Source organism: Herpailurus yagouaroundi, unplaced genomic scaffold (genome assembly GCF_014898765.1).
Source record: "Herpailurus yagouaroundi ecotype Mexico unplaced genomic scaffold, PumYag 161, whole genome shotgun sequence".
Taxonomy (NCBI): domain Eukaryota; kingdom Metazoa; phylum Chordata; class Mammalia; order Carnivora; family Felidae; genus Herpailurus; species Herpailurus yagouaroundi.
Window position 1 is genome coordinate 12,994,940 of NW_024412402.1, and position 12,103 is coordinate 13,007,042.

The 12,103-nt window shown below is 41.5% G+C and overlaps 1 protein-coding gene across 1 annotated transcript in view; it reads left to right on the forward strand.

Moving 5' to 3' along the window:
• Window positions 1-1,191, forward strand: part of LOC121035538 (tubulin-specific chaperone cofactor E-like protein) — a 166,852-nt gene extending 165,661 nt beyond the window's left edge. The window contains exon 31 of the mRNA XM_040483339.1: window positions 405-1,191. Within this exon, the coding sequence (XP_040339273.1) occupies window positions 405-505 (101 nt within the window). The 3' untranslated portion in view covers window positions 506-1,191. The remainder of the gene's footprint in view (window positions 1-404) is intronic.
• The last annotated feature ends 10,912 nt before the right edge of the window (window positions 1,192-12,103 follow it).

Consider the following 12,103-nt stretch of genomic DNA (forward strand, 5'->3'; position numbering starts at 1 on the left):
AGAGAGAGAGAGAGAGAGAGAGAGAGAGATTTAACCTTTGAGTCTTGTTCTTTCATCTAAACAATGAAGGTGATTTTTTTAAAAATAAGATATCCAACTGTTTAAGGACCAAATAATGGTGCTCCATCAGGTCACCAAGTGTACCTGGGCTGTGGTTGGGACTGGGGTGTTTGATCCAACAAACCTTAGCCCATGGTCTCCCTGAGGTTAGCAGGAGGACTCTTCTAAAGGTTGAGTTAATTCTGCTGCTTTCCTGCTTCAGTCAGCACCATTTGGATAAAGTGAGTCCTTGGCCATGAAGAAAGTGGGTTCATTTATTTGGTTGAGTACCGCAAAGTGTTTCTGATTCCTGTCCAACAGGTATTTTCCTTCACAGGACTTACTATGTTCCTCTCTGTTCACAGCATCCAATTCTTCCACTGAACTTCAAGTTTGGACGCTGCTTCTCATCATGACCCAGATTTCACTATGGCATTTTGTCTGTAAATCAGGCATGACCTCATAATTAACTCAAGGTTGCTATATAATGTACTGTAATTTACTTCAACTCCCTGTAGGATAAAAGGTGTGTACCCTTAAGTCAAAACCTATTTGAAAATGTCCAGCAATTCTCAAAGTTTAACCACCTGCCTCAAACAGTCTGAGTCCCAGAAATGAGTGAAACTCCAAGCTCCACTTGCAAAGCCCACAACAGGGCTTCTAAAAGCCAGTTGTGGAAAAAGCACGTAACTTGCCTAAAATTTCCAAACAGTTGTCACTAGAAACTTCGGTTCACGTGAAAAACCAGTAAAGGAAAAAAAAAGTCCTGGTTAGAGAAGTCTGACCAGAAATCTAACCAGAGAAATCTGTCAAGCCAGTGCTATTTCTGGATCATAGTTTTTCACAGAGAAAGGGCCTGTTGGAACAATATTGAGAAGCAGTGGCTGGAAGGTTTGGGTCTAAGGAATCTTTCTGACGTTTGGAAGTGTCTGATCTCTGATACGTACGTGTTGCTCACTTCTGTTTATGATGAGCTCCTCCTTCCCTCCCCCCGCGTCCCTCAATCTTGCCACGGCAGCTCGGCAGATTGTTTGCAGACCCGGGGAACCCTGTCTCCATCCCCCACCCGGACCCTCCTCTTTTACAAATCAACCAAATAATTTTTAATGTATTTTATGCTTAAATAAACTTTGTGTTCAAGTATTCTCATCACTCAGTGACTGAAGGAATTTTTGCTGATATTAGGCTTTGCACACCAAATAGCACGCTCTGATTTCAACAATCAGCAGCGATTGGACCAGGTAGATAACTGCTGGCTAGAGCTTTAATGGGATTTTGTTACATGGCCATTCGCGTGGACTTACAGAGCATCAGCAGGACGTTACCGGGCAGCGTGGAAGAGAAGCAGGTAGTGTCCTCTCTTGTATGTGGTGCACAAACTCGCGTTTGCTGTAATTAACTGCCAAATGGGGGACTGCTAAATATATCCGTGGGCCGCCTCTCTTTTTTAAGGTTAAAAACAAAGTAAAACCCACTTCAAGTTTATTTTGAAGTTGTTTTGGATTGAAGCTGATGGCATTTTTATATTTTTCTGGGAACTCTGAAAAGCTGAGCATAAATCCTAGTGTCCTTGACCATGGGTGTGGATATGATTAGCGTTGCCTTGCATGCAACAGGCAACTGTCCCTGGGCTGAGGAAGCTGGGGTGTAGATGCAGTCTGTGCTGAGGTGCTTTGACCTCCCAGCCCTCTGGGAGCGTCCACAAATTCTAGCTTGTCTTGCCAGTTACACATGCCATGTGGCTACGAGGACAGCTGGTATTGGTGGGGGAAAATGTGCACCTGCTTCGACTTGGACGTCTTGCGATCTTCTGGGAAAATGCTGAGCATCGAGGTGGGTTGAGGGACCCAGCCGCCTATCGTAAGTGAGACACAATGCCCCTTCCTCACCAAGAGAGAAACTGATGTTACATGCGTGTTCTGTCTTCAAATGAAAAACCTTGTCATTTACACAGTTGAAGGTTTGGATATTCACAATCAGATCCCAAGTTGAACACAAGAATGTCTCATTCATTCTTTTACTTGATTTCCTGAGATAAATCTTAACCAAAAAAAAAAAAATGAGGAAGTGTTTCAATATTTAATAACTTCCCTTTATTGATTTTCTTACGGAAGTCATGAGAAATTTCCAAATGTCCAAATTGAAGACTATAGTTTGTTGGGTTTGGGTTGTTTTTTTGTTTGTTTGCTTAGGTTTCTTTTTAGTTCTTTAAACCTGTTCTTCCTACACTTTTATTCTGGCCTTTGGTTTTCTCACTTGGTTGACGTCCTTAGCTTGTCTCATCATTAGGATAAGTTAGGTCATGGTACCATCACAGAACACCCCAGAATCTCAGTGGCTTACACACCAAGGTTTCTTTCTTGCCTGTGCCTATGGGCTCCAGTCCTCACTCTCACCCTGGGACAGGTTGATGGAGACTTCACTATTTCTTTTTTTTCCTCAACAGAAGCTATTGAACAATTTATCCTTTCCCCATAGAACTGTGGTACTGCCTTTACTGTATAGCAAGTTTCAGTCTCTGTGGTTCTGTTTATGAGCTCTTGATTTTCTTCCATTGATTTATTTTTCTGTTCCTGCTTCAGAACCACACTTCAAAAACTTGGGGGATATAATGGACACATAACATTATATGAGTTTCAGGTATACAGTAGGAGTTGCTATTTGTATATACTGTGAAATGATCACCACAGGAAGACTCGTTAACATCTATTACCTCCCACAGTTACCAATATTTTTTCTTGTGATGAGACCTTTTAAGTTCTTGTAAGTAACTCTTACTGACTTTCCAATATACAACGCAGTATTATGAACTATGGTCACTATGCTGTCCATTACATGCCCAGGACTTATTTGATAACTGGAAGTTTGTACATTCTGACCACCTTCACTCATTTTGCCACTGACACCCTCCCCCACCACCACCTCTGGCAATTCTGTGTATCTGTGAGCTCTTTTTTCTTTCTTTCTTTCTTTCTTTCTTTCTTTCTTTCTTTCTTTCTTTCTTTCTTTGCTTTTATTTATTTATTTTTTTTAAGAATTCTAGGTGGTCCAGTTGGTTGTCTGACTCTTGATTTCGGCTCGGGTCATGGTCTCACAGTTTGTGGGTTCAAGCCCCGCGTGCGGCTCTGTGGTGACAGCTCAGAGCCTGGAGCCTGCTTGGGATTCTCTGTCTCCCTCTCTCTCTGCCCCTCCCAAACTCACATGTGCGTGCTCTCTCTCTCTCAAAATAATGAATCTACGTATAAGTGAGATTATGCGGTATTTGACTTTGATTTATTTCACTTCGCATAATGCCCTCCAGGTCCATCCATGTTGTTGCAAATGACAGGATTTCCCTCTTTATTTTGTGGCTAAAAAATACTGTGTGTGTGTGTGTGTGTGTGTGTGTGTGTGTGTGTGTATCACTCATTCTTTATCCGTCTGTCCACTGATAGACTCAAGTTTTTTCCATATGTTGGCTATTGTAAGGAATGCTGTGATGAACATAGGGGTGCAGATATCTTTCCCAACTGGTGTTGCTGTTTCCTCTGCGTAAGTACCCAGAAGTGGCATTGCTGGATTGTATGCTCGTTCTAGTATTCGCTTTTTTGAGGAACCGCCATACTGTGTTCCACAGTGGCTGCCCTGATCTCATTCCCACCAAGGCTCTCTTTTCTCCGCGTTCTTGCCAACACTTGTTGTTTCTTGAGATTTCATTATCTTTTGATGCTTTTGTTTTCATTATCAACACAAAGCTTTGGGGTTCACCGAGGCAAGTGGGGGGGAGAATGTGGAGACTCACACCCTGGAAAGGACACCAGATCACTTCTGTTCCCATTTCGTCGTCCACAGTGGAATGTCCAGAGTGTTGCATGGCTGTAAACTAACTGAGAGCAGGGAGGGATGAGCTTCCGGTGAGCCTGGAGGACAGAAGAGCTGGAAATCCAGGGTGACAGCTGTCATGTTATCTTTGAGTCAATCATTCCTGTCTGTTAAAGGGAAATAATTTTACAGAACTAAAACCCAAGACCGTCAGGAAGGCAGAACTGGACGGTGATCCTGATGCTTCTACTAATTCTCCGCTTGAAACGAATCATTCGACAGGGTGGTGCCTCAACTTTCCTCTCTGTAAAAGGAGAATATGAAGCTTCTTTTCAAATATTCTTGTGTTAGAAAATGACACCATACAAGTGTAAATCATACGGCAGTATATATTTAGATTAACTCCAGAACATTGCCTTTTCCTGCCACTCAAAAAGATTTGCCTCAAGGAAGGGGAGGAAAAAAGAGCACTTGCTTAGCAAAGGTTAGAAAGGAAGTTAATTGGGAATCTTATTAACCTGGTATTTGTCTGATATCAAAAAGAACAACATCGTGGGGTCTGGCATTTCTGACAATTGGGAATTCTATAATTAGTTTCTTAACCAGTAGTAGATGTGTGCGCTACTCAAAATCCTGGTGGCAAAACTTGAGAGCATTAATTGTTTTACATTGTCTAATATTCTATTTTTAGAACCATTTGACATTTAGTGAGAGCTTGAAATCTAATAAAATTTCTTTAAAAAAAAATTTTTTTTTTTAACATTTATTCATTATAAGAGAGAGCCCGAGCAGGGGAGGGGCAGAGAGAGAGAGGGAGACACAGAACCCGAAGCAGGCTCCGGTCTGCGAGCTGTCAGCCCAGAGCCCGACGCGGGGCTCGAACTCACGAGCTGTGAGATCATGACCTGAGCCGAAGTCGGACGCTTAACCGACTGAGCTACCCAGGTGCCCCCTAATAAAATTTCTTTTAACCAAAGGAATTATCAAAAGGTGATAATCATGTAGGTTTGAGGTAATAAAGAATTACTTGTTTACTAATTCTGAATTTAGCCTCTACCCCATTGTGAAGCTCCTAGCCTCTCTCCTGGAACTCAGCTACTTCTTTACCCTATATTTCATTGCAATTTGGCCCTGGTTAGGAGAACAGGGCATTTTTCAGCGCCCCGATGCACGGGCAGTGCGGCACAACACAGTGAAAAAGAAAATCAAATAGCGCCCTCTAGTGTCTTTTTATTTTTTGCATGAAACCCAAATGTATATTGAACCACACCAATCAAAACATGATTTCTCCCCCTGCTCGGAACCTTAGATGCAGAACATTACCAGAATATAGCTTTAGAGAACACATCAAATGCCAAGGACATTTTCTGGAGAACAGTGTGAGATTTATTTTAATGCACACAGTAAGCATCATTCCAGGAAAATACCAGCCTTTGTCATCCCATGCAAATTTTGCCCTTAATATCTGTTTCTCTAACGCGTTGACAAAAATAGCTGTCGGGAAAAATTAAGTATCTCTTTAAAATGTTGAGAAATAAACAATCTGATCAGGAAAAACCCATGAAATATTTAGTGGTCTTTCTTTTCCCCCAGCAGAATGTGAAATACTTTCATATGCGTCTGAGGCACAACAGCAATAACTCTGGTCTGACTAATGGAAGGCTCTGTTTGTGATGGTTTAATTATGTTTGCTGAAATACGATCCTCCTATAAGACAACATCTCCATGGCAGAGGGACAGATCTCTGTGTCTATAGATAGAAATAAAACACAAAAGACTCATCGTTCTGTGAAGAACTTGGCAATCAAATTCTATTTGCTAAGGAAGCAAATGAAGGAAGAACGTTCACTGTACATTTTGTTGTTTCTGTTTGCATGTAGCCTCTGGGTTAGCTACTGTTTTATCTGCTGTTGTATTGCATTGACTGCGAAAGAGTTTTGAAACTAAGATATTCTCCCATCAGATGAAATCTCAGTACCTTACGCTCATATAGCATCTTCCATACCTTTCGATGCTTTCCTACGTATATTTAATAGCGTTCGGTCCTAAATCATGCTGTGTTTTGACAGAGAAATCGGAGGAAGAGTGTTAACTCGAAGTTGTATGGCACAAATTATCAGCCTAAAGTACTAACTGAAGAAAAAACCCTACCCACCCACACATGTGTTCTCATGCCTGTAGGTTTAGCTCATCATTTCCAACTTGTAAGGAGACGATTAGAATGATAGCAGCCTTTTATGTCTTTGAAGCCCTTTAGAAACAAAGAACCTGGACACAGAAGTCTTGAAATTTCCCCTCTAACTCTTGAATTTCTTCATGGGATAGTTTAGGGTACAAAATTCCACAGATAGTACCCTATTCCAGTTGGGCAGATATCTGTTTTTATCAAAAAAGAGACCATATTTCTTTACTCAAGGCCTTGAAAAACAATCTTTCCATTGGATCTGTCCAGAACTTGTGGAAGTTTTTGATGGAAAGACTATACTCACATAGAAATATGCTATTAATTGTATGCTAACCAAAGGCAGACAATGCGTGGTTCCCAGTATTTTTGTCTTACCTGCCATAACATGCTTACTGCAACTGGCTGACCTGGTTCATATCTACGTGGACCATTCAAATCAAGGCGTTACAAGTGGATATTCAATCATCCTCTCCATGCGTCTCTGTATTGATGAGAGCAAAATGCTATTAAGGAGTGAGTACCTGCGTGCACACCAAAGAGGGAGTCTGCTCTCCTGAAGAGTCCCGATCAGAAAGCAATTTGGCAAACTAATTCGACAAGGACCAAATGATTGAACACATAATGTGAAAGCACCTAGGTGTTGTATCAGAATATTCAAGGCATAAAATGAAGCAGAGAAGAGCTGTAAGAGTATTCTGAATAGTAATTCAAGATTAGCAGAGTCTAGAGATGTTCGGCCACTGGGAATTTGTTCACATCTCCCACATGTTAGCATTTTCAAATCGCACTTTTATCCGGGTCCTCCTCATAAGCAATGAATCTCAGTAGTTAAGTGGAATCCAAGAACCAAGTCAACAGAGGGAGGGAAATCCTACCTGTGGACCACAGTGAACCATTTACTCAACGATTGTGATCAGTTTAAATGCACACTATTTAGGCAAATTGTCCGGAAAGCCCAGGCTGCCTAAATCGTAGGGAAACACATCATCATACAAGTCTAAATATTTCTGTTTTGTTTTTAAAAAATTTTTTTAAATTTTATTTAAATCCAAGTTAGTTAACATATAGTGTAATAATTGTTTCAGAAGTAGAATTCCGTGATTCATCACTTACGTAGAACACCCAGTGTTCCTCCCAACAAGTGCCCTCCTTAATGCCCATCACCCATTTAGCCCATCCCCCTCACCCAGCAGCCTGCTGGCAACCCTCAGTTTGTTCTCTGTATTTAAGAGTCTCTTATAGTTTTGCCTCCCTCTCTGTTTTTGTCTTATTTTTCCTTCCTTTCTCCTATGTTCATCTGTTTTGTTTCTTAAATTCCACATGTGACTGAAATCACATGATATTTATTTTTCTCTGATTGACTTAGTTCGCTTAGCATAATACATTCTAGTTCCATCCACATTGTTACAAATGGCAAGTTTTCATTCTTTTTGATCGCCAATGTTCCACTGTGTGTGTGTGTGTGTGTGTGTGTGTGTGTGTGTATGCGTGTGTATATACACACCACATCTTCTTTATCCATTCATCAGTTGATAAGGAAAGATTTGGGCTCTTTCCATAGTTTGGCTATTGTTGGTAGTGCTATAAACATTGGTGTGCATGTGCCCCTTCGAATCAGCACTCTTGTATCCTTTGGATAAACACCTAGTAGTGCAATTTCTGGATCGTAGGGTAGTTCTATTTTTAATTTTTTGAGGAACCTCCATACTGTTTTCCAGAGTAGCTGCACCAGTTTGCATTCCCACCAGCAGTGCAAAAGGGATCCTTTTTCTCTGCATCCCTGCCAACATCTCTTGTTTCCTGAGTTGGTTAATTTTAGCCTAAATACTTTTTATTTTAGGAAAAGCAGTTTCCAACAGTCATAACATGTGAACCTCGTTGTATTTCTAGGCATTATACTCGAGAAACACAAATTCATCAAAACTCAACTTTCCTGGTAGCCCTCCAAAGAGGCACCCACGACTCATAAAAACCGAAGGACCTCACAGCTACATCAGTGTGTCACAGCCATATCAGTGCTATTTCCATTTCCTCTGCTTTTGAGTTTTCTATATTTTGATGGGAGGATGCAACTATCGAGCTTAAAATTGGATGGTGATTTTTTTAAATTTTATAATAAAATGTCACAAGATGTGTGGGTGTAAATTCTAAGTCTTCTACCAAAAAGTATCATTCTGAGGTGCTCTGTTACAGAAACAACAAAAACAACAAAATTCCTTCTCCTCGAGGCTAATCTTAGAAGTGGGTTCTTTAAATGCCACCCCAAAACATGAACCGGAGTCACTGATCACTGACAAAGTCCTCCTGGGGCTGTTTTATTGGTGCAAACAATTGTCAATGGATGCATTTTCACCGGTCCCTGCATTGTTTATTCCAATCCCATTCTGGGGTTTTCCCTCTCACCAGAAGGGTGTAAATGCACCCAGGTTGGAAAAACGAGACTAGCAGAACCTTTCAGCCTTGTGAAGTCAAGACAGGAAACGTTTCCTTCTGGTGCGTTAACAAAGCGCCAGCGAAGGAGGCAGTGAGCACATGGGGGCCGGGGCTGGCCCTGACTTCTCCTGGGAGCCGGAGGGAGCCACACTGAGCAGATGGCATTGAAAGTATTTCTTCCCTTTCCAAAAACGTCAAAAAAGGAACGTTCACTTTTACTAAAACCCCTCAGTAGATTTTATTAAAAGGTAGGAGAAAATGATCTTGTCTTTCTGAGATACTTAGAAACACTATAAAAAGCAGAACGATGACTCCCTCTGATTTAATTCTGTGAGTAAAAATCGAATGGAGCCCAGAACCAAAAAATGAAATGTAAAAGACAGGATTGCCCTGAAGAAGAGAGTTTGAATGTAATAAAATGTTCCTCGCAGACACTAAACTGATGTGAAGAAAAGTACAAAGTGTCTCGATACAATTACCCTTGGAATACACTTAACCTGATTTTAGAAATTAAAAAATGGAACGGATTACCTTGAATAATAAGTAAACAAATCGTAAAGCCAATTCATAAGAGACATCAGAAGCACCAATAATTTTGCCCTAGGATGTTACAAAACTGTTTCCTTGGCCATTCCCTTTGACCAAGTGCCAGTCAACAAAGGCAGGTAAGGCTTCATTAATTTTACAGTGGGCGTGTATGTCCAGCAGGCTAAAGCCTCAGAGTGACTTGTAAGGAAATAATATCTTTATGATAAATCTTAAAATTTGTAGTACTTAGCTCTAAGTTTTTCTCCTCCAAAAAGAGTATTTAGCAAGTGGTCGATTTAATTGTCCTGGAGTCAGAAGGCACCAGGAATCTATTGTGCCACTGTGGAAAGCAGTATAAAATGTCCTCAAAAAAACTACAAATAGAAGTACCATACGATTAGGTCATTTCAGTTCTAGGTATGGACCTGAGGAAAACGAAATCTTTATGGCAGCATTATTTACAACAGCCAAGATATGGAGGCAGCCCAAGCGTCCATCCATAGATGAATGGATAAAGAAGAGTGATATATATGTGGTGGAATATTACTCAGCCATTAAAAGAACGAGACCCTGCCATTTGCAACAACATGGATGGACCCAGAGGATATTATGCTAAGCGAAATCAGTCAGACAGAAAAAGACAGGAGATCATACGATCTCCCTTGTGGGTGGAATCTGAAAAACAAAACGCAGGACCAAACAGCAACAATTACAACAACAGAGAAACAGACTCATAAATATAGAGAACAAACTGGTGGTTGCCAAGGCGGGGGAGGGGGTGGGGGGATGGGCAAAATAGGTGAAGGGGGTTAAGAGGTACAAACTTGCAGTTATAAAATAAATACGTTGCCAGGATGAAAAGTACAGCATAGGGAATGTAGCCAATGATACTGTAATACACTACCTGTAGGGAGCATTTCATGAGATGTAGAATTGTTGAGTCACTATGTTGTACACCCGAAACTAATTTAATAGTACACGTCAACTATACTTCAATTACAAATTAAAAATTTTTAAATCCATTCAATTCCATTTTTTACATTTCCAGATTCTCTAAAAATTCTGTGGCTTCCTCCGCCAGCTTGTCCAGTTTTGTCACGATAACATCCAAAACCTGAGAGACAGAAAAGAAATTCTGACATTTTTGTTAGGAAAGCATTATGATCCTCTCAAATCGATCTCAAGAGAAGTGGGACCCAAGACTTTCATTAAGCACATGAAATAGAGGACTTGGCAAATCCTGGAGAGCAAAGTCCTGTGAGACAATAGAAAAAAAAGAAAATTTCCCATCCCTAAATACCAGTGTTTGTCTCACTTTGTGGTGTTGTTGTTCAAGGCAGAATCAATGAACTGAATCAAACTTCTCTTGAAAAGTTAACTTAGAAAAGAACAGGTAAGTTTCCCTAGTTTTCTCGTACATTCCTCAAAGCTATGCCTTGGGAAATGTACATGGCGGGGAAATGTAAACTCAGGAACCAAACACAAATTCTTGGAACGGTATGGACTTCAAACTGGGGCTGTAGCTGCCGGTGACATAAACTCTGAGCTCAGTATGGATTTAGAATGCGGTCTGTCCGGACCTGGAACCTGCCTGCAGATATCAAAGGTCCCCTGCGTGGGCAAGCCTCCTTCCTACTTCTCCCTGCACCATTAGTTTCTGAGGACTTGGCATGTTACTCCAGCAACTCTGAACCATGTCGGAACTTAGAAATAGTTTTAAAAAGGATCCCTGGTTAGTTAGCCCTAATGATTAGAGTTTTTCAGTTAACTGAAGAATTAAGACTTTAAAAAAGAGAGAGAGAGAGAGAGAGAGAGAGAGAGAGACCTACGTTTACTATCTGCCCGCTGTAGACTAACCCCACTGCGAGGACTTTTCATCTCTGATTTCCTTCAGTCCACCTAAATGATCCCATGAAATAGCTCTTTCCCCATCTTGTAGGTGAAGAACTAACGGTCGAAACAGGTTAAGTAACTTTCCCAAAGTCATTTGATGTGATTTCACAGAAAACTTAATAGAGCTGATAGAATCATTGCAGGGGACCTTGTGTGGGCATCTCAGTAATAAGCAACACGCCAAATAGGGCCTTGATGTTATCCAGCATCACTGTTTATTTGCAGGACACAGGCCAATCAAGCATGACTCTCTTGTCACGGAAGGGTTAGCATATGGATTATTGCATTTTAAAAGAATTTTAGATTTTATACTAAAATTAACTTCACACTACAATTCCACCAAAGACGAATTACTTTTACTCATAGCATTAGAGGTCACAACACAGATTCCAGAGTCAGATCCTGGGTTTGAATCCTGCCTGCACCGCTTACTAGCCAGATGTACATTCATGCGTTCGTTCGTTCGTCAAATATTTACCGCTTGCCTACTTTGTAAGAGACCTCAGGTCTACAGTGGTAACTGAAAACAGATCTAGTCCCTGCCCTCAATGGAATTTACAGTTCAGTGGGACAGAGCAATAATAAACAGGCAAATGGATGAAGATAGAATTTGCAATGGAGGAAAGTCCTGTGAAGAAAACAGGAGGTTACAAGAAAACATGGGGGCGGAGCTCTCATTTCGATACAGTGGTCCGGAAAGCCCTCTGAGACGGCATCAATCTTCAGTTGAGATTGGAGAAAAAAGGAGGAAACAAGGGTGAAGGAGGGGATGTCCCAAGAGGCACGGCAGAGAGAGGCTGGAGGAAAGGCAAACTCCAAGACACGAGAGGGGTTTGTTCACAGAGAGGAGATGCCAGCGTGGGTGGAAGGTTCGAGGCTGGCATAGCTGGGGTTGGAGAGAAAGGTAGGGGTCTTGGCAGCCACAAAAAGGCATCTGGATTTTATTTCGGAGGCAAGTTGTAAGACACTAGAAGATTGTAAGCAGGGAGAGTGGTATCATCCAATTTATCCTGTAAAAAATATTTTTAGAGGGGCGCCTGGGTGGCGCAGTCGGTTAAGCGTCCGACTTCAGCCAGGTCACGATCTCGCAGTCCGTGAGTTCGAGCCCCGCGTCGGGCTCTGGGCTGATGGCTCAGAGCCTGGAGCCTGTTTCCGATTCTGTGTCTCCCTCTCTCTCTGCCCCTCCCCCGTTCATGCTCTGTCTCTCTCTGTCCCAAAAATAAA